General features: G+C 34.9%; 1 protein-coding gene across 1 annotated transcript; it reads right to left on the bottom strand.

Annotated features, from left to right (window-relative positions):
• Positions 1-938: 938 nt before the first annotated feature.
• gaa2 (alpha glucosidase 2) lies at positions 939-17,635 on the bottom strand. Its single transcript, XM_051113542.1, is given in 21 exon segments — positions 939-1,974; positions 4,069-4,215; positions 4,517-4,681; positions 6,425-6,523; positions 6,622-6,763; positions 7,381-7,529; positions 7,782-7,933; positions 8,012-8,145; positions 8,801-8,918; positions 9,000-9,084; positions 9,182-9,295; positions 9,668-9,778; positions 10,321-10,452; positions 11,064-11,182; positions 11,270-11,389; positions 12,116-12,212; positions 13,089-13,254; positions 13,418-13,563; positions 14,872-14,955; positions 14,957-15,499; positions 17,490-17,635. Coding segments are annotated over 20 exon segments (2,880 nt in total). The 5' UTR covers positions 15,494-15,499; positions 17,490-17,635; the 3' UTR covers positions 939-1,911.
• Positions 17,636-19,984: the final 2,349 nt, after the last annotated feature.

Raw genomic sequence — 19,984 nt, 5'->3', positions numbered from 1 at the left:
CAAGAAACATGTTAGCACATTGATAATCATGCTGGAAACATGATAGTAACATGTTAGTAATGTTAGAAACATACTAGCAACATGCTAGTAACATGCTAGCAACAATGTAATCATGTCAGAAACATGTTAGCAACATGCTAATCATGTTGGCAACACACTAGTAACATGTTAATCATGTTGGAAACATACTAGAAACATGCTAGTAACATGTTAATCATGTTAGAAACATGCTAGCAACATGATAATCATGCTGGAAACATGATAGTAACATGTTAGCAATGTTAAAAACATACTAGCAACATGCTAGTAACATGCTACTCATGTAAGAAACATGCTAGCAACATGCTAGTAACATGTTAATAATGTTATAAACATGCTAGCAACAAGCTAGTAACATGCTAATTATGTTAGAAACATGCTAGCAACATGTTTATCATGTTAGAAACATGCTAGCAACATGCTAATCAGGTTATAAACATGCTAGTCATCAGGTAACAACATTGTAAACAGCCTATAAAATGCAAGCAACAAGCCAATTATGCTAAATCATGCTAACAACATGTTAAATCATGCTAGCAACATCAACATTTATACTTTTAGAACTGCTTCAAACTTTCAGGCTAGGCTTTCTCAAGCAAACTCAAAGTTTGTTCTTAAACTTCATTCATCTAGTTATGCAGTTGCCAGGGTATTCTGGTTTCTATGGTGATTGCTATTTTGCACATCACTAGCTTAAGTCAAGAAAACACAACAAAAAAGATAAATGCTTTGAATTTTTATTGCACGCTACCCTTGTGAAACGCCGTACAGCAGTTTGTTCAGGGTCATTTATAGGAAAGAAGCCCTAAACAGGCTTGTACTCTCATATAATATTTTAGCTTCAGTTTTATGAGCGCAGATCTATACATTGGATTTTTTTTAGTTACATTTGATAAAAGTTGTAAAGCAGCCCAGTGTTCTTGAACAGAGGGATTTATACATTCACAGTAAAGCCACTGAATGTTGAATCACAGCTTTGATGAATTATAAGGCACAATGTTATGTTAAAATGGTAATATCGACAGCATGTGGTAGCAATTTACAAAATACTGCACAATTATGTCTCTGTAAGCCTTGATGAATACTGTACAGCGATTTAATTCAGTAATATTTTCATGGTTGTACATTTTAGAATGACTTGCTTTGGGCATTAAAACAAATGAATCATAAAAAAAAAAACACTTTCTATCGCATTTGGATTGGCTGAACATACTGGATCATTTTAATGGCGTGTCTGTCCGTGCATGGAAATAATGACTGCCAACTAAAGCTCAAACATGCTTTTCTGCAGCATCAGAATGTCCTGTGCAAACACGCTTGTAAACAATATATACACATCTGCAAATCAAAAAGTTAATTTAGAAGAATGTAAAAACTTGTGTGTTCAGCAGGATGACTTTTTCCTGTTTTATCGCTACAAAATTTTGCTTTAACTTAAAATCACCTTTAACTTGCTTTGCTTTTGATGGTATGGCAAGGTGTAAACCTACTTTAAGATAAAAAGCTTTATTCACCACTAAAATGCTTAAAAACGACATAAGAAGAATCTTTCTGCTCTACAAACAATATCAGCAATGACAGGCAGTAATATAACAGCAGAGGTAAAAATATCTATTTAACACATCAAACAAATACATTTAATTCAAATAAACAATTCTTCCCTTCGGGTTTGCTCCCTCTGAGTGCAACTGACCGCTGCTGGGTCATCAATACAGACATTCAACATACAATCAATAATCTGTCATATCCTTTCTGGTTTATATTTGATTTCAGGTTGGAACCAGAATCATCACTGTCCAAACACTGAGATAAAATCAGTTGAGATCAAGGTTTCTGCAGCAATTCTGAAATATCGCTGATGGCTTTTCACATTTACATCCAACTGATTGTGAAGTTGTGACTGAGGTTCAGACCCAAGTCTGTTACTGTCAGCACCTAGACAGATAGAAGACAATACATTTCTTTAAGGCTCATTTTGCATATATACATTTTTTCCACGTGCATTACTCTTTTTATCTATTTTATAAATAAATTTAAAAAATATGATATGATGTGCTAACTGTTTTGGATCTTTTTTTTTTTCCTAACCTAGATATTTCGACCTAGATATTACATGTATTTAAATATTTTAAATGCATTACAAAAATGCAAAAATGCAAAAAAATTCAAATTTTTCCAATACAGCGTTTTATTGGGAACCAGGGTCGGAAATTAACGAGGGTTTGTGGCAGAAATGACACCAAAATGAACAAAAATGCCCCATTAATGTAATACAAAGGGGCAAAAAACGCCCCTATTAAACAACGCATTACAGCTATCACGATTAAAATGAAATGTGAAAATGAATGAAAAATATCAATTTGCGAAATTACATTTAGATTCACACACATTGCATCAGATTGCTTTTATGCATTGTTTTGTGCAGCATTGAGCCTTTTAACCAATCAAACGCATTTCTGTTGAATTTAGGAATACACTGGCCAATCAGTCAGTTCTGAAAATGCCAGAGCTGTTGATGAGTGTGCATGCTTGAGAATTCCCTCACCATAAACAACACAGTGCAGATATAATGTAAATAAAAGATTAATTTCATAGTTTCAGTGATTATAACAGGAGTTTTTGCATAACTTGTGCTAGGGTAAGCCAGAATGTGACATGCCCAAAACAAAACTTTTTTTTAATATCGATATTAATAATCATTCAATAATCAACATAAAGAGCAATAGTCTACAATAATATTTTTTGTCATAATATTGCAGACCTATGAGCTCCTGTTTTTTACATGCATAATTTAGATTCAAATTTAAATAGTCTACTGTTATTGACAAATTCAAGTATTTGACATCAAAGACAACATTGTATGTTTTTTATAATAAGGTGATTATAAAATTTGCCCTCACAAATGTAAAAGAAAATTATAAAAATTGCCCTCACAAATGTAAAAAATGCCCCTGGAAATCAATTCCAGGGGGCAAATACTGACCCTTAAAGGAGAAGTTCACTTACAGAACAAAAATGTACAGATAATTTACTCACCCCCTTGTCACACAAGATGTTTGTGTCTTTCTTTCTTCAGTTGATAAGAAATTATGTTCCTTGAGAAAAAAAATTAAAGGAATTATCTTCATATAATGGACTTCAATGGTGCCCCCAACATTGAACTTCCAAAATGCAGTTTAAATGCAGCTTCAAATGGCTCTAAATGATCCCAGCCAAATAAGAACGGTCTTATCTAGCAAAACGATCTGTCATTTTTTTTAAAACAAATTGACATTTTATATACTTTTTAACCTCAAACGCTCGTCTTGTCTAAGTCTGTGTGAACTCTGTTTTTTTCCGGTTCAATAAGGTCAAGACAGTTATGTTAAAAAAAAAAAAACTCCCATCTCATTTTCTTCCCCAACTTCAAAATCAGAAGTACTGACCCAGTGTTTACAAAGTGAACATGCAAAGAAGATCAAATGCCCTTTACAAAAAAAGGTAAAACAGCGATTTAGGCCGAATTTGATGTTGAAGAAGAAAACGAGAAAGGAGTTTTAAGACATACACTAACTGTATTGACCCAGATTAGACATACTACGCTTCACAGAGACGAGACAAGATGAGCATTTGAGGTTAAAAAGTATATAAATTGTCAACTGGTTTCGAAAATGAGCAATCGTTCTGCTAGATAAAACCCTTCTTCCTCAGCTGGGATCATTTACAGCCCTTTGAAGCTGCATTTAAACTACATTTTGGAAGTTTAAACTTGGGGTCACCATTGAAGTCCACTACATGGAGACAATTCCCAAAATGTTTTCCTCAAGAAACATAATTTCTCATTGACTGAAGAAAGAAAGACATAACATCCTGGATGACAAGGGGGTGAGTAAATTATCTGTCAATTTTTGTTCTGGAAGTGGACTTCTCCTTTAATGGAAAAGTTAGTTTCTGACCCTGCTGGGAACATTTAACAACAAATAACAAAATATACAAATCATTACAGTTTTATAATGAGTAACTTCGTAAAACAGCATTAAATTAAATTACCTGATTGTTACGGTAAGTGAACGTTGCCTCTTGTGAATTCACTGTTACATTTTCTGGCCCATTCTTCACTCCATAAAAGGAAACAGTTTCCACTGTGATGTAAGTTGCCTCTTCATGATTATGCAGCACCTCTGATGTCATTGTGTTCTGGAGATCATTAAAAAAGAAAATGATCATATTTATCATCCTTGATATTAGGCAGGATAATGGAAATTATGCAAAGTAGTTCACAGCATCATCGTGTACAGAAACACGCAAGTAATGCGTTTTATAAAATAACCCTAGATAAAAATGGGTATAATCTGAATAATGAATTAAAAACATTTAAAACTGGTATATAAATAACCTTTTATAATATGCTTATACTATAGGGATTGAATTAATGCTTACTAAAAACTAAAGCATGCCAGTTTATTGCAGTAAAAGCAAATAGTGCCTTTTTCTGTACCTGTTCTACTGTGAAATAGATGTAAGCGTACTGATTTTTCTCATAGGTGTCAAGGATCTCTCCATCATCCCAGTACAAATCACCCTTGGCCACACCGTCCTCACTAAGACTCACAATCAGATGAAGGGGCTGACCGCTGCTCACCCACAGGGTGGTGTTAGGTCTCTGAAACACAAACATAATCAAATAAACATATACAAAAACAGAAATGATCAGACAGCCTACACATGGCATCTATGCTGATGTTACTAAAACATTAACGTCATCTAAATAAAATCTAATCATCTAGTTATTAGACATGTAAAATTTGCCTTATAATATACACTATATTGCCAAAAGTATTGGGACACCCCTTCTGATGAACAGGTTTGACTACTTTAGTAATTTCCTTGAGTACAAATCTTAATGTTTAAGCATACAATGGTATTCTATTATTATAGCAACGTTTTGGACAGGAACCTTTTTATTCTAACATGACAGTACCTCTGTGTATAAGGCAAAGAAATTACTCATTCAGTCAGTGTGGAAGAACTTGACTGGTGTGCAGAAAGTCTCTGGTGCAACTTTAAATGCAGACCTTGAGCCAAAAACTTATCAGCAAACACCAATAACTTGTACATATGGGTACAGTCATTTTAGACACTTCCAAAACTGTTGCTACAGAGATGGAAATACAATTTTTAAATACATAAATTATGATTCAATTTTTGTTGCCAGAGTTTTAGAAGTGCCTTTTTCTGTTCTAAAGGCTGCGGTGTCCCAATACTTTTGTCCATGTAGCGCATATACAAGTCATCTGTGTTTGGTGATGAGTTTTTGGCTCAAGGTCTACATTTAAAGTCAGACCAGAGGTGTCCAGCTGGGATTAGGACTTGGCTTTCTGCAGATCAGTCAAGTTCTTCCACACTGACTGAATCAATCATTTCTTTTTGAACCTTGCCTCATTCAAAGAGGCATTATGTTAGAATAGAAAAAGGTCCTGTCCAAACTCTTTCCATAAAATTTGGAAGCACACAATTCTCTAGAATACCATTATGTGCTATAATATTAAGATTTGTACTCATAGAAATGACTAAAGGAGTCAAACCTGTTTACTAGAAGGAGGTGTCCTAATACTTTTGGCAATATAGTGGCAATATAAAGACAAAGGGATGACCCTTTCAGCCACTGCATAAGAAGTTGGTTTTCTAAATCTGTGATTTCTCAAATATTGCAGGTTAAGAATGACACTAATTCATTCAAGTCCCCCAAAAAGGCTTGTTGTCCAAGAAAGTCAAATGCACAAGAAGACAGGATAATGAAGAGACTCTCAGTGAGGAATCGGTTCAGCACTGCAGCTGGAATTGCTCGCAGTTCAGTGCTGAACAGGGTAACATGGATCTGTCCTGGCATGTTTAAGAGAAGTCCCAGAGTCCTGATCTAAACTCACTAGAAAATCTCTGGAAAATCCTTGGTGACAAAGTTATGGCTAAGAAACCCAATACAATTACTGAAGAAGAGTGGATCAAGACCACACCACCGCAGTTTGAGAAACTAGTGATGTCCTGCAGCGGCAGATGTGCTGAATTCATTTAAAGCAAGAGAATCTACACCTCCTACTTATTTTTGACAGCTGTAACCTTCCAACATTTTTGTTGCAATCTTCTTTCATGCTATAGTGGTTACTGTTCACTAATTTTGATCACTGTGATTTCCACAAACTAAAGGTTTTTGTTGAAATGCCTTGGTTATTTTGTCAAACGCGTTATTAGAAGAGTGGTATACCTACAGTTTTTTTTTATTTTAAGTGATGAACATACGATTATATAGAAAGAATTTATGCATTCATGTAATTTAAGCAAAAATTATGATAAATAAATTGCATGTTGCATAATGTATGAGTATGTATATAATGGGCTTTTCTGTCACCTGTGTAGGTATGACGGAACCCTCTCTGAGATGCAGGTTGATTTTGTCTGTTGGAGCCTGAAGATTGATCTCTTCTCCACTGCTTATCAATGAGTCTCCCTGTGTGTGACAGAAACATACAGGATGAATATTGTATGAGACTCCAAAGTAAGAGAATTATGAATTTCTAAGAGGGTTTCTAGAGAGGTGTGACTTACGGTCTGGAAATCATACCAGAGACCTTTAGGGAAATATCCCACAACATAATCTCGCCCTGCCTCTAAAACCGGCGTGACCAGCAAACTCTTTCCCAATAGGAATTGTTTATCTATCCCGTATGTCTTCTCATCATTCGGGAACCTACAATGCAACACAAACAGTAATTAAGTAAAAGTGTATGTCTTCTTTAAATTATGGATAGTATGTGCCCAGATACATATATACTACCAGTCAAAAGTTTCTGAACAGTAATATTGTTTTTTTTAAAGAATTCTCTTCTGCTCACCAAGCCTGCATTTATTTGATCCAATATACAGTAAAAAAGCAGTAATATTGTGAAATATTTTTACGATTTAAAATAACTGCTTTCTATTCGAGCATATTTTAAAATGTAATTTATTCTTGTGATCAAAGCTAAATCAGAATATTAGAGTGATTTATGAAGGATCACATGACTGCTAATGATGCTAAAAAAATCAGCTTTGAAATCACAGGAATAAATTACATTTTAAAATATATTAAAATAGAAAGCAGTTCTTTTTAATAGTATAAATATTTCTAAATTTTACAGTTTTTGCTGTACTTAAAAAAAAAAAAAATACAACATTAAAAACTTTCGACTGGTAGAGTATATATAGGATAATTTACAAAAAAGTATAATTCTTTCATCAGATGCTAATATAATTAATTCTAGGTTGGGAGTAAATGATTCCTTTAAGATTGAATTCTCATACAAACAGGTTTAGCGTTTTTCTTACTGAAAGAGCAGTGGTGTGGCGACTGTGTGCCCACTGATGTGTGCGTGATGGAAGAGTGTGTAGAGATATGGGAACAGGGAATAACGCAGGAGAATGGCTTCTTTCATTGCTGTACGAGCTGCGGGGCTGAATGCAGTTGGTTCCTGATCCTGTTGTGAAATGACAAAACTATTAATCCTCGAAGTGTGTCTTTGGAATGCCAAAACAAAATTATAAAAACAACATGACAGATGAGACATTGCAGAAAAACAATAAGAAAAAAAGTTTTTAAAAACACAGCAGAGGCTGTTGATATTTTAGCATTATGAAATGTTACTGACCAGCTGCAGTTGCAGATTTTGCTGTAGTCTAAATCTAAAGTGCACAGTCATAAGTGTTTGGACAGATGAAAGAATGTTCACCTGTTCATCTATAGAGTTGTGATTTCTTGAAAAGGGGTAGAAAGCTCCAAGCTGGGTCCATCGAACACACAGTTCTTCTGTAGTGCTGCCCCCAAAGCCACAGATGTCTGCCCCAATAAGGGGAATGCCTAGGATGTTAAATGTCAGCATACCTGGGAAAAAGGAAGAACATGATTAGTGTAGGTACAAAACTCTATGGGACTAATTCTGACCTCGGCAAAGGTTTATACCTGGTATGGATGTGGCCAGATCTTTCCATTGGCTTCTGTTGTCTCCGAGCCAGTGGCCTGAATACCTGCCCTGACTGGGAAACGTAGAGCGGGAAATGACGAACGGCCGCTTATCTGTGATCTTCCTTAAAGCACTGAGAGAAACAGACAGACATGATTCAACCAGAAAGTGTCCAAAAATATCTGCACTGTGTATTGTTTAAAACCTAATATGCCTTTTTGGTGAAATGTTATGCTTGAAAAATGTGCTTGCGTTGTCTTACATAACTGACACTTGACATAGAGATGCTTATGTACATTTCTGTTTAAAATTTTCAAATCAGTAAACTGTTTAATGTTTTGAAAGAAGTCTTGTATGCTCAGTAATATTGTGAGATATTATTACAATTTAAAATAGCTGTTTTCTATTTGAATGTATTTTAAAATGTAATTTATTCCTTTGACGGAAAAGCTGAATTTTCAGCATCATTACTTCAGTCTTCAGTGTCACATGATCCTTCAGAAATCATTATAATATGCTGATTTGATGCTCAGAACACTTCTTATACTTAATGTTGAAAACAGTTGTGCTGCTTATTATTTTTGCAGAATCTGATACATTTTTGATGATTCTTTGATGAATAGAAAGTTCAGAAGAAGCATTTATTTGAAAGAGAAATCTTTTTTAACATTATAAATGTCTTTACTGTCACTTTAATCAATTTAATGCATCCTCGCTGAATGAAAGTATTTGAAAAAAATTACTGACCCCAAAATTTCAGTAGGTATTTTTTGTATGATTTCACATACCTTTCAGTGGCCTTAGCTTCCATGAGTCCATACAGACTGTGTATGTTGTAGTGAGTGGAGATTTTCTGACGTGCAGATGCACACACAGTCTTGGCCTTTAATGTACCACCCAAAATACCTACAGCAAACAATACCATGCCTTATTGCTGGAAAAAATGGCAGTACATATAATATAGATATCCACATAATACACTGATACCCGGTGTGTAAGGAGGATTTTCCAGTTCATTGTCTGGGCAACCATTGATTGATCCATCAAAGAAATTAGACGGCTCATTCATGTCCTTGAGGAAGAGATATAAAGAACAGAACATGATCAGTGATTGGGTAAATGCAAATAATCAACCATCAAATAGACAATAATACAGATGCACAACATACAATCCACACGCCATCAAAAGGCACTTTTTCATGGAAACTCTTCAGATTCTGGTACCACCATTCATGCGTGTCTGGATTGGAGAAATCTGGAAAAGCTGTGAGTCCTGGCCAGACCTAAGAAACAAAACCAAACAAAACGCCTGCAGTCACATTAAACAAATATATTGTAATATTAATATTAACAACATTTATAGTTGAGGTCAAAAGTTTACATACACCTTGCAGAATCTGCAAAATGTTAATTATACATTTACATACACATATATGTTGGTACCTGAATGATCCACAGTTCTGTTTTTTTGGTTAGTAATAATTGTTAATGAGTCCCTTGTTTGTCCTGGACAGTTAAACTGCCCACTGTTCTTCAGAAAAATCCTTCAGGTCACACAATAGAATAACCCTTATAATACCCTTATAATATCCCACAATATAATTACAATATAATATCCCTTTCCAACACTGACTGTATATGTGTCTTTAGTTTACCTTCCCGGTAAGGATTTCTCCATTTGAATCATTGATGAAGATGCCCCTCTTCTTCCCCTCATCAAACGGCCAGTAGGAGCCAGACGGCTGAGAGTTACTGATACCGGGATCCTGATGAGGAAGTGCAAAAGAGACAAACACACAAGCAGCCGTTTACATCAAGCATATTTCAGCTAAATCCACAGTGACACATCCAAACGCTTTAGTGAAGGTTTCAACAGCAGTCATGTGAAACATTCAGTTGCCAAATCAGTCTCATGACTGTCAGTGCAATTCTACTGCTTGACAAAAGAGACGAGAGCCAAATGAGGAAGTGTGTCGTATAGATGTTTCGCAGGAGAAGCATTTTTAATAAGCTCACAGAACACAGAAGTTCTCTGCTATCTGCTTTCTTCAAATAAATCTATTGACAGTCTCCAAAAATGATTTAAGCCACACTGAACATGAATGCATGTCACTGCATATCAAATCAAGTGAAATCTTGAAACAAATGAAACACTGGTGCAATGACGTTCAACCAACTGGTGTGAAGGTGATTTTTAGTAGATGTATGAAGTCGGTTCACCTTCAAGAACATTTAGGTGTTCTACCAGGAGTAGTTCATTTAATTTGCAAATGGCAATGTTATTGTGTGAATCAAAGTGTGTGTGTACCAGGATCATGACGTAGTGTTGATAGTGTCTATGAAGATCTTTCACGAGATCAGGCAGGGTGGAAAAGTTCATAGTGTCATAAGTGAAGTCTAAAGCATGATCCATGTAGTCAATGTCATTCCACTGAACATCCTGAAAGACACAAAAAAAAATCTATTTGCTATTTGTGACCCTGGAGTAGCACAGGTATATTTGTAGCAAAAGCTAACAATAAATTGTATGGGTCAAAATTATCGATTTTTCTTTTGCCAAAATGCATTAGGATATTAGGTAAAGATCATGCTCCATGAAGATATTTTGTAAATTTCTTACCATAAACGTATCAAAACTTAATTTAATTAGTAATATGTATTGCTAAGAATTTCATTCGATTTTCTTACTATTCTGTTTTTTTTTTTTTTTTTTTTCATTTCCATTATTCCAGATTTTCAAATAGTTTAATCTTGGCCAAATATTGTCCTATCCTAACAAACCACACATCAATGGAAAGCTTATTTATCCAACTTTTAGACGATGTATAAATGTCGATTTAAAAAAAAAATGGACCTTGTACAATTTACAATTTCTGCAAACATAATTTCTCACATTATTAATAAACTAGCACCACTGATAGAAACCATTTTTTTCCAGTGGGCTACTGCAGAATTAAAATTCCTACTTATCAGAAAACATTTGCCTATGAAAGCCATAATTACTTACACCGAACCAAATAATAAATGAACATGATCTGACAGTTACAGTACCTGAGGTATCCCATAATTCCGCATTTCTTTTACAACATCCCAGGTTTTTTCGCTTGACTTGTAGCCCCAACGGCAGAGATGATAGCCCAGAGCCCAGTAGATGGGCATTGCAGGCTTCCCTAATGTAAATCAGACAAGATAGAATGATTAGCCATAGAGCTTCTGATCAAAATGCTTATCAAATACTGCTTATAATGCTTGCTGACCTACAACATCCAAGTACTGTGCAATCACAGAGCTGGGATCCGGGCCTAGGAAAACGTAAAAGTCGAAGATCCCTCCAATCATCCGCCATGTGATAGCAGGAGCAGGCTGCAGAGCCACATCTACATCAGAGATTATATACACACATTATAACAAAGTTCAGACAGCATATACTTATAAAAGTGTCACTATTGTTTAACACCATACTTAGCATTTTAATGCCATATTTTTGGACATGCATCATTGTAATGATTTTGGTAATTTGCATTTCATGCTGACTTTAATCAGCAGAACCAATGGCCGTATAATGAAAATGGCTGATTTCAAACACAAACTTCATCTTGAAATTATCCGTGACAACAAAGATTCACAGGAAAAAACTGAGAACATTTCAAAAGCGAATGAAAACATATTAGGATAAAAAGATCTTGTTATTCAGATAAACAGTGTGTCATAAAAGTTTACAAATTAACACGAATGATAGTTCAAAGTATCGTGTAAGAAGCTGATATGATTATCTTTTTTCCCTTTTTTCTCATGCATGAACTTATCAAATAGACATAATTGTCCCTGACTATTAATCTTATAATAGTTTATTATCATGATGAAAAACAAGACTTATTGTAAACATGACAATCAAACATGGGTCAGTGCAAAAATAAAATGGCGTTATGCACTCTGAAGCGGAGTATTCTAGCTCAGGTCTATACTATTTAAGCTGCTATTAATGGCTTGTCAAGTGGTATGTGGTTTGCATAAGAATTATAAAATGTAGACGCTGATTACTGCTTCAACATTGACCTCACTGTCAGTTTAAAATCAAGTGTGCATGTGGGTGATGAACCCACCCATTGCATTGCTGTTTAGCATGAAAAACCCATGTGCCATTCCATCAGATTCCACCGAAAGATAAAAAGGATGGACGCCATAAAGGTTGGTCAGCTCCTGAAAAAAAACAACAAACAAGAAAAGGAGAATAGTTAGTGCAATCTGGAACATTTATTAATCTGGAGTGATGTTTATAGTGCTTTCAAAGGGGTCATGTTATAATGTAAAATGTAACATGCTCATCAATAGATTCTCTGCAGTGAATGGGTGCCGTCAGAATTAGACTCCAAACATCTGATAAACACATCACAAAAATTTATAAGTAATCCAAATGACTCCAGTCCATCATTTAATGTCTTTTGAAGTGAAAAGCTGTGTGTTTGTAAGAAACAAATCCATCATTAAGGCTTTCAAACTTTAAACCATTGCTTCTGGCTAACATATGAGCTCTCTATCCGTAATATTGCTTTCTCCAGTGAAAAAGTTGAATTGTCTGCATCAGGAGAGAAATATGCACAGATCAAACATAGTTTACAAATAAAAATGGTTCTAAACAAATATGCTGCTGGATTTTGATGTGAGAGGAGATGGACTATTTCCCTGGAGAAAGAGCTATTATGTATTAAGGACTCGTATTTTGGCCTAAAGTGGTTTGGTTTGAAATAAAAATTGCCTTGTTTTTTTGTTTCTTACAAACAGGCAGCTTTTCACTTCTCAGCACGTTAATTGATGGACTGGAGTTGTGTGGATTACTTGTAAATTATTGTGATTTTATCAGCTGTTTGGACTCTCATTCTGACGGCACCCATTCACTGCAGAGGATCCTATGATGACCACGTGATGTAATGCTTTCCTCAAATCTGTTCTGATGAAAAAACAAACACTTCTACAAAAATTACTTATAAAAACTTTTGGCTGAACTATTTAAGCACTGTTACGAGATTTAAAACAGAACGGACAGATTGTTACATCAAAAGATGAATGTTAAGTTACCATGGGTGGGACATCTCGAGCCCACATGGTGAGTGTGTTCCACTGGATGTCATGCAGAAAGTTAGAGCGATGTTCACCCAGTCCATATATGAAACGTGATGGTAATGATGTAGACATCTGCAGGAACTGATCCGCGTAGAAGAGAGGAGCTATGGATGTATTCAACCTGACGACATGTATACGGATGTTAATAACTCAACACTGATACTGAAACATGTCAAATATTACACATCTCCTTCCTGGAGAGTTCTTCCTGGATCACTTCTAATGGTAAAAGAAACTAAATCATTCAATTGTTTTCATGTTAGTTGACAGTAAATAATACTTACAGTACAGTTCCTGTCTGTGCTCTCTTGACAATCAGCCCAAAAGGATCTTTGATGAAGTCTACGGTGTAAGAGGGATTTGATGCTTTTTTCTGAACCACGGGAACATCTATAGGCACCTCATACCTCTTTTCAGCCGGGTCTGTTATCTGTATTTGACACAGGAATATTATGAAACAAAAAAATATGCAAGGTTAGGACACTCTATTTTCTCTTCAGGATGTCCCAATATTGATATAATTGATAAGCTGAATCAATAATTGATAAGAAACACAAAAAAATAAAATAAATTATTGTAAATCCTACAAGTGAAATTGGGCGTTATAATAATGATAGTTATAATAATGATAGTTATAATATAAAAATGGATATTCCTTTGGAGATGCCACATTTAACAGTTTAACTGAATTATTAGTGCTTGTTAAAATTAATTTTAATTGAGAGTTAAATATACAACAACAGCTGATTATGTATACATACACCACCGTTCAAAAGTTTGGGGTCAGTAAGTTTTTTATTGTAAGTAAATTAACACTTTTATTTTGCATTTAGGATGCATGCTATTATTTGGCACTGAAGACTGGAGTAATGACTGATGAAAATTCAGCTTTGCCACCAAATAAATAAACTACATTTTAAAATATATTAAAATAGAAATCAGTTATTTTAAATTGTAATCATATTTCAAAATATTATTTTATAAATGTAGCCTTGGTGAGCTTAAGAAACGCATGTCAAAAACATTTTAAAAATTATACCGACCCCAAACTTTTGAATGGGTGTAAACTATTAAATGTTACATTAGAAATAATTAAAAGATTTAATTTAAAAACAGATTTAAATTAATAATTAAAATTATGGCATGATTTATTATGTAGGCCTAACTGTATATATTTAATATCAACAAATACTGATATTTAAAAAAAATATTATCTACCTTATTTTTACCGTAAAGCTGGGCCATTTGTAAATTTTATGGGTCAGGCTTCCGGTCTCATCCGTGTCCAGCTATTTTTAGCTGTACAAAACAGCTTGTTTTGCTGCTTGATATAGCAAATTGGTGTGTCTTACCATATTATTTTAATGTATTACCTTAATTATAAACACACTGGTTTACAGTGTGGTTTACTGTTTACTGTACATTGTTATTCTTCTCATTATTTCTCTATAGCAGCTTATGAACCGGAAGGTGGATATTAAAAAAAAAAAAAAAAAAAAATCTAATATTAGCTAATAACCAATCCGGTACCAATATACTGCGCATCTGTATATTTTTTTGTAAAGTTTTAATTACATTTTAGTGGTCTATGAGGGGATACCAATTAATAATTTTACCACTGATATTTACCTCATTATTTAAAAGCAAAAAGTATTTTGGACATTGAGAACATTTTGCCCAATTAAGAGAGATCACAAACATAACCAGCCAGTAACATAAGGATCAGTAGTGCTCTCACCCGAACACGCAGTCTGTTGTCTTCCTCATACAGCACCTCCAGCTGCAGTGCATCTATGTCTTTAGGATAATATGTCTTTTTATTCCCGAAGCAGCTTTCCCACCTTCCCCATCTCTGTGTCACTAATAGACACCAACTCGTAGGATGGATAGTCAGGTGTGTAAAAACACCACGGCACTCCATTCCGTCCCGGTGACTTAGACTGCGAGTGCTGTATGAAGCAGCAGTTTCTCGCATGGCACATCTCCTCCGTGACCACCACACCTCTCTCTGGGTAACAGTCAAACCTCCAAGCTTCTGGAATCTGTGAGCAGGACTCCGGCTGCAGCCATGTCCCGTTTGGGCTTCTAGCCACAGCAGGTAGAGGGGGTCTATGGGGTTCTGTTGAGGGTGGCTTCTGCAACCAAAATATAGTTCCGAGCAGCCAGATGCCAGAGAGAACCACAATAAGTCCCCCAAGGGTCAGCAGGGCACCGGTGACGGAGCAGCGACGGGTCTGGGGCAGCAGGGGAAGTTCTGGGTTTACTTCCTTTGGATCCGTGTCTGTCGACTCATCCGGATCCAATAACGCAGCTCCTGAGAAATGAACCTCCTCAGGGGTGAGTCTCTTGTATGACACCATTTCGAACTTCAGAGTATAAAGAAAAGAGAAGATAATTAAGACAAAATCTTCTAAGTGTAAGAATTACATTTGTTGCATAATTCAGCCCACACAGCTTGTGCAATCAGACTAATTTATACCTCTCAACGAAGCACTATATCACTTGAATTATCCTGGCAATTCATTTTGTTTTAGCTTATTGTATTGTACAAGACTTTCCTGCAAAAATAAATCAAAAACATTCTTCTGTGGAGCTATTAAAAAAATTATAAAGCTTTTCTATGAGGGATGTATCGACATTAATATTCCAGCCAATATCAATAAGCTAATATTTCTTGTCACATTAACTTAAAAAAAAATGTCTAAAGTAATTTAAAATAAAACACTAAAAATTTAAATCAACTATTCTAAATGATACAAGTGAAACGGGGCATTATAATTATAATCCACAGTCATATTGTGCAATATGAACAATTTATATTTAAAAAAAATGGACATTTAATAGTGTAATCGAATTTTTAGTTATTGTACATCTAATAACAACTGATTATATATGAATTTAAGGTCAGTAAGTTTTTCTTTTTTTAAATAAATTAATAATTTTAAGTTGCAAGGATGCATTAAATGGATTAAAAGTGGCAGTAAAGACACAATATTTCAAAAGATGTCTATTTCAAAGAAATGCTGTTCTTAGGAATAAATTATAAATCACAGGAATAAATTATATTTTAAAAAATATTCAAACAGAAAACTTTTTTATATATATTTCAAAATATTACTGTTTGTACTGTATTTTTGATCAAAAAAACAAAAAAAACAAAAACAAAAAACATGCAGCTTTCACTTCGTGAGCCTAAAAGATTCTTTAAAAAAACATTCTTACAGACTCCAAACTTTTAAATGGTAGTTTATATATTATATATGAAGCCACATGTTTTGCTTTAAACTTTAGTTTCTTAAGTATCTTCAAATCTTCTTAATTAAACTAGAATAAAAATCAGTTATAAAACTTCTTTAATTTAATGATAAAAAAAAAACATTTACATAAGCTTCAGCAAGTTTTTCAGCAGTTTCAGCCTCTGTAAAATACAGATACGGACACTATATATTTGCCTATTACTACATGACGTGACAAATGTCACACAAAGGAGAACACTTTCTAAAATAGGCTACATAAAATCACAGATATGGGGAAAAACTAGAAAGGGAAGTGGCTACTGGTGACAGTATCCTACTGGTGAAGAAATTAAACCAGTTTTCATACTGTACCTCTTCTGCTGACAGACTCATGAATTTTGCTCTTTTTCCAAAACGAAAAAGCAAGCATGCAAAAACAAAGTTATGTTTTTAAATTCATGAACGTGTTTTAATCTAGAGGGAAAATTGCTCAGTTATTCAGTTCTCCTAATATTTGCAAATGCACATCTGTCTAGAATTGCTCTCCGTTGAGAGCTCAGAAATTTGGACGAAAAAGCCTAAATGTTCTGTCACTGCATGGAGCAGCTCAGCATTAGACTGAAAGGCTATCTCTTCTCTTACAAGATAGATGTAGAGGTCAGAGTCCAACAAAACACTTCAACCACTTCGCTTTAAAACACCTAAAAAGACACAAAGCTTCATACAGTATCTTAGACTGATCATGGGTAAATGTGTGACCTTAATTAAGAGATGCAAAAAACATTAATAAAATGTACAATACATTAAAATACAGTTTGTACAATACTGTTTTTTGATAATGTGACATGAAAATAGCATGTTATATTAATATATTTTCAAAATGTACAATATGTCCCTATCTTGTTTTTCCTTTACAAACATAAAACTAACGTGTATCGACATGTTAAGATATTTTAAATGAATGATATTTATGATGTTTATATTTTGTAGCAACATCGGTACAATGACACAGAACAACATCGTATTTGACATTGTCACACATTATACAAACAAGACGGAGCTCACCTGAAACGTCAAACAGCACATACAAGAGAAAATTTGCACATTTAAATTCACTTACTTTCTATACGGTTGATATTTTTTCAGTAGCTTCAGTGTCTACACACTACATTACATTAGTGAATATCCTCTAGTGTGTGCTCTGGTAAATATCACGGCTGTTTCATGTGTTATGAAGTTGGTGTTGTTGTGTGTCCTACAGTTGAAATTGGAATCCGATTCGTTTTGCAATTCGGCTCCTTTAAACGAATCTTTACCGTGAACGAACTCAAAAACGATTCACTCAAAAGTCACCGCTTAAAAACTCCCTATGTCTCCCGCGTTTTCTGTGTGTTCTAAATCATTTTCTTGTCAAGTGCTGTATCTTCCATTTTCAAAATTATTCACCTCCTTCTCAGTTTTACTCTCAACCACCGAACCACTTTGCGAATCGGTTCAAACGAAACATCGAAAAGAACCGGTTCAAAAAACTATTTCTTCATATTATTCAAGAATGTTACACTCGCACCCATGTGACAACATTACTGCCATCAACTGGCCTGGAGGAAAGTGGACTTATTAGATAAAACATTCTTCTAAGCGTCAATTAAAACCTGAACAAAATCTGAGAGAGAGTGTTACATTTTAGAAATTATAATTAATATAATCAAGCAAATTATTAGCGTCTTTAAAGATGAAAACCTACGCTTTTTCCTCATGCGTACATAACATCAGTCCAGCAGATGGCAGCTCGGTCTAATATGAGAAGTTCAGTGTTTCTACATTAAATGTAACTAATAAGATATTTATGTAATATACAGCCCAACACTTAAGTATCAGTCTAAGCTACTAATCAATAATTCAAACATCTACCAATAGATTATAGACATTATTGGGGCCTTGAAAATGACAAGTGTAAGAAAAGTGACGCCTTCTTTTGATTCAGTTGAATTGCAGTGTCTTTGATCTATGATGATTGAATTCAGTTTGATTTAACAAAGGAAACCCTGGTGAAAAAAACAGCATATGCTGGTAGGTATGTTTTGATGCTGGAATGCTGGTTAGGTAGGTTTTGATGCTGGTTTAAGCTGGTCCTTTGCTGGTTCATGCTGGTCCTTGACCAGCAACATGACCAGCAAAAACCAGCAAAGGACCAGCTTAAACCAGCATCAAAACCTACCTAACCAGCATTCCAGCATCAAAACATACCTACCAGCATATGCTGTTTTTTTCACCAGGGAAGGCAGGTCGGTCTTTGTTCTGAGCTATACTATTATGAAATCCTTGAAAAACTAAAAGTATAGCATTGTACTCTTAAATCTTGTGGATTTTTCAGAATTATTTAGATACTGACGGTACATCCCTTGTGAAAAAACCAGCATATGCTGGTAGGTATGTTTTGATGCTGGGATGCTGGTTAGGTAGGTTTTAATGCTGGTTTAAGCTGGTCCTTTGCTGGTCATGTTGCTGGTCAAGGACCAGCATAAACCAGCATCAAAACATACCTACCAGCATATGCTGTTTTTTTCACCAGGGATAGAATTGGTTGTTAAATGGCAACATGATACTCAACTAAATTCACACATCACACATTTAATAAAGATAGATCGCTTTTGTTGTTTTAATTATTGATGTTAAGATATTCGCCCTAAACCGCATGTTGTTATTAGGCAATTTGACACAATAATCTTCCTCTCTGAAGTTCTCCCACGCTACAAATGATTCCGCAAGAGAAATGAAAAAATCAAAGTCGGATTTGCACCCCAAGCCTCCTAATTGTCGGAATATCGTCTTGTTTGCCCACGCATTACCTCTAATGCTACATGATAATCTCTATGTTATGAGGCCCTATTATTGCTGGTATAATAAAGGTGAAACAAATTATTCACAGTTCTCAACCCTAATTTACATGAATCGTTCTCAAAACACAACCCCCTCCAGTCAAAATTAAATTGATCTCAGGATAAAATGTAGGCTATAGCTATATATATAATTTTTTACAAAGCTTTGGAGGATACAAGGTAGATTGATCTATTCCTCACTAGAAATTGGGTAATAAATTAATTATTTTTATTAAAAAAGAGCTTGAGCTGTCATAAGCTGTGATACTTTACAGAAATAATATGCTTGAGGCGAGTTAAATAGCAGCGTTTTTCACCATTTTCTCTCCCTTGAATAATTCTTGCTGCATAAATCCCAAAGCAGGCCTCTGACCACCACAGTCATTATATGCTTATACAATAGCTTGGGGTTAAGATGACAAGTGCCACAACAGAGTACCACTGACACTGTGCGATGAGATACACCTATAGTCCTTATAGAAACGTGTTCCTATCGTAAATCCAGCATGTTCATCTTTAGCTGGAACAGTTTCCCCCAGGCATGCACAAGGTGATCTCAAGGGCCTAGTATGATGTGACATACACCTGGGCCTCATTATATATACGCTGTGGTCCAAAACTCATAGTGTGGCAGCATTTAAGCAGTCATCATGGGCATTTTCCAAAGGCTGTTCTGAATGGTAGGCCTCTTACGACACATTATTTTGATCCTCATCTAAATTCTAAGGCAACAATG

This window comes from Labeo rohita, chromosome 1 (genome assembly GCF_022985175.1).
Source record: "Labeo rohita strain BAU-BD-2019 chromosome 1, IGBB_LRoh.1.0, whole genome shotgun sequence".
Taxonomy (NCBI): domain Eukaryota; kingdom Metazoa; phylum Chordata; class Actinopteri; order Cypriniformes; family Cyprinidae; genus Labeo; species Labeo rohita.
Note: the sequence above shows the minus strand (reverse complement) of the source record. Positions and strands in the feature narration are given on the sequence as shown.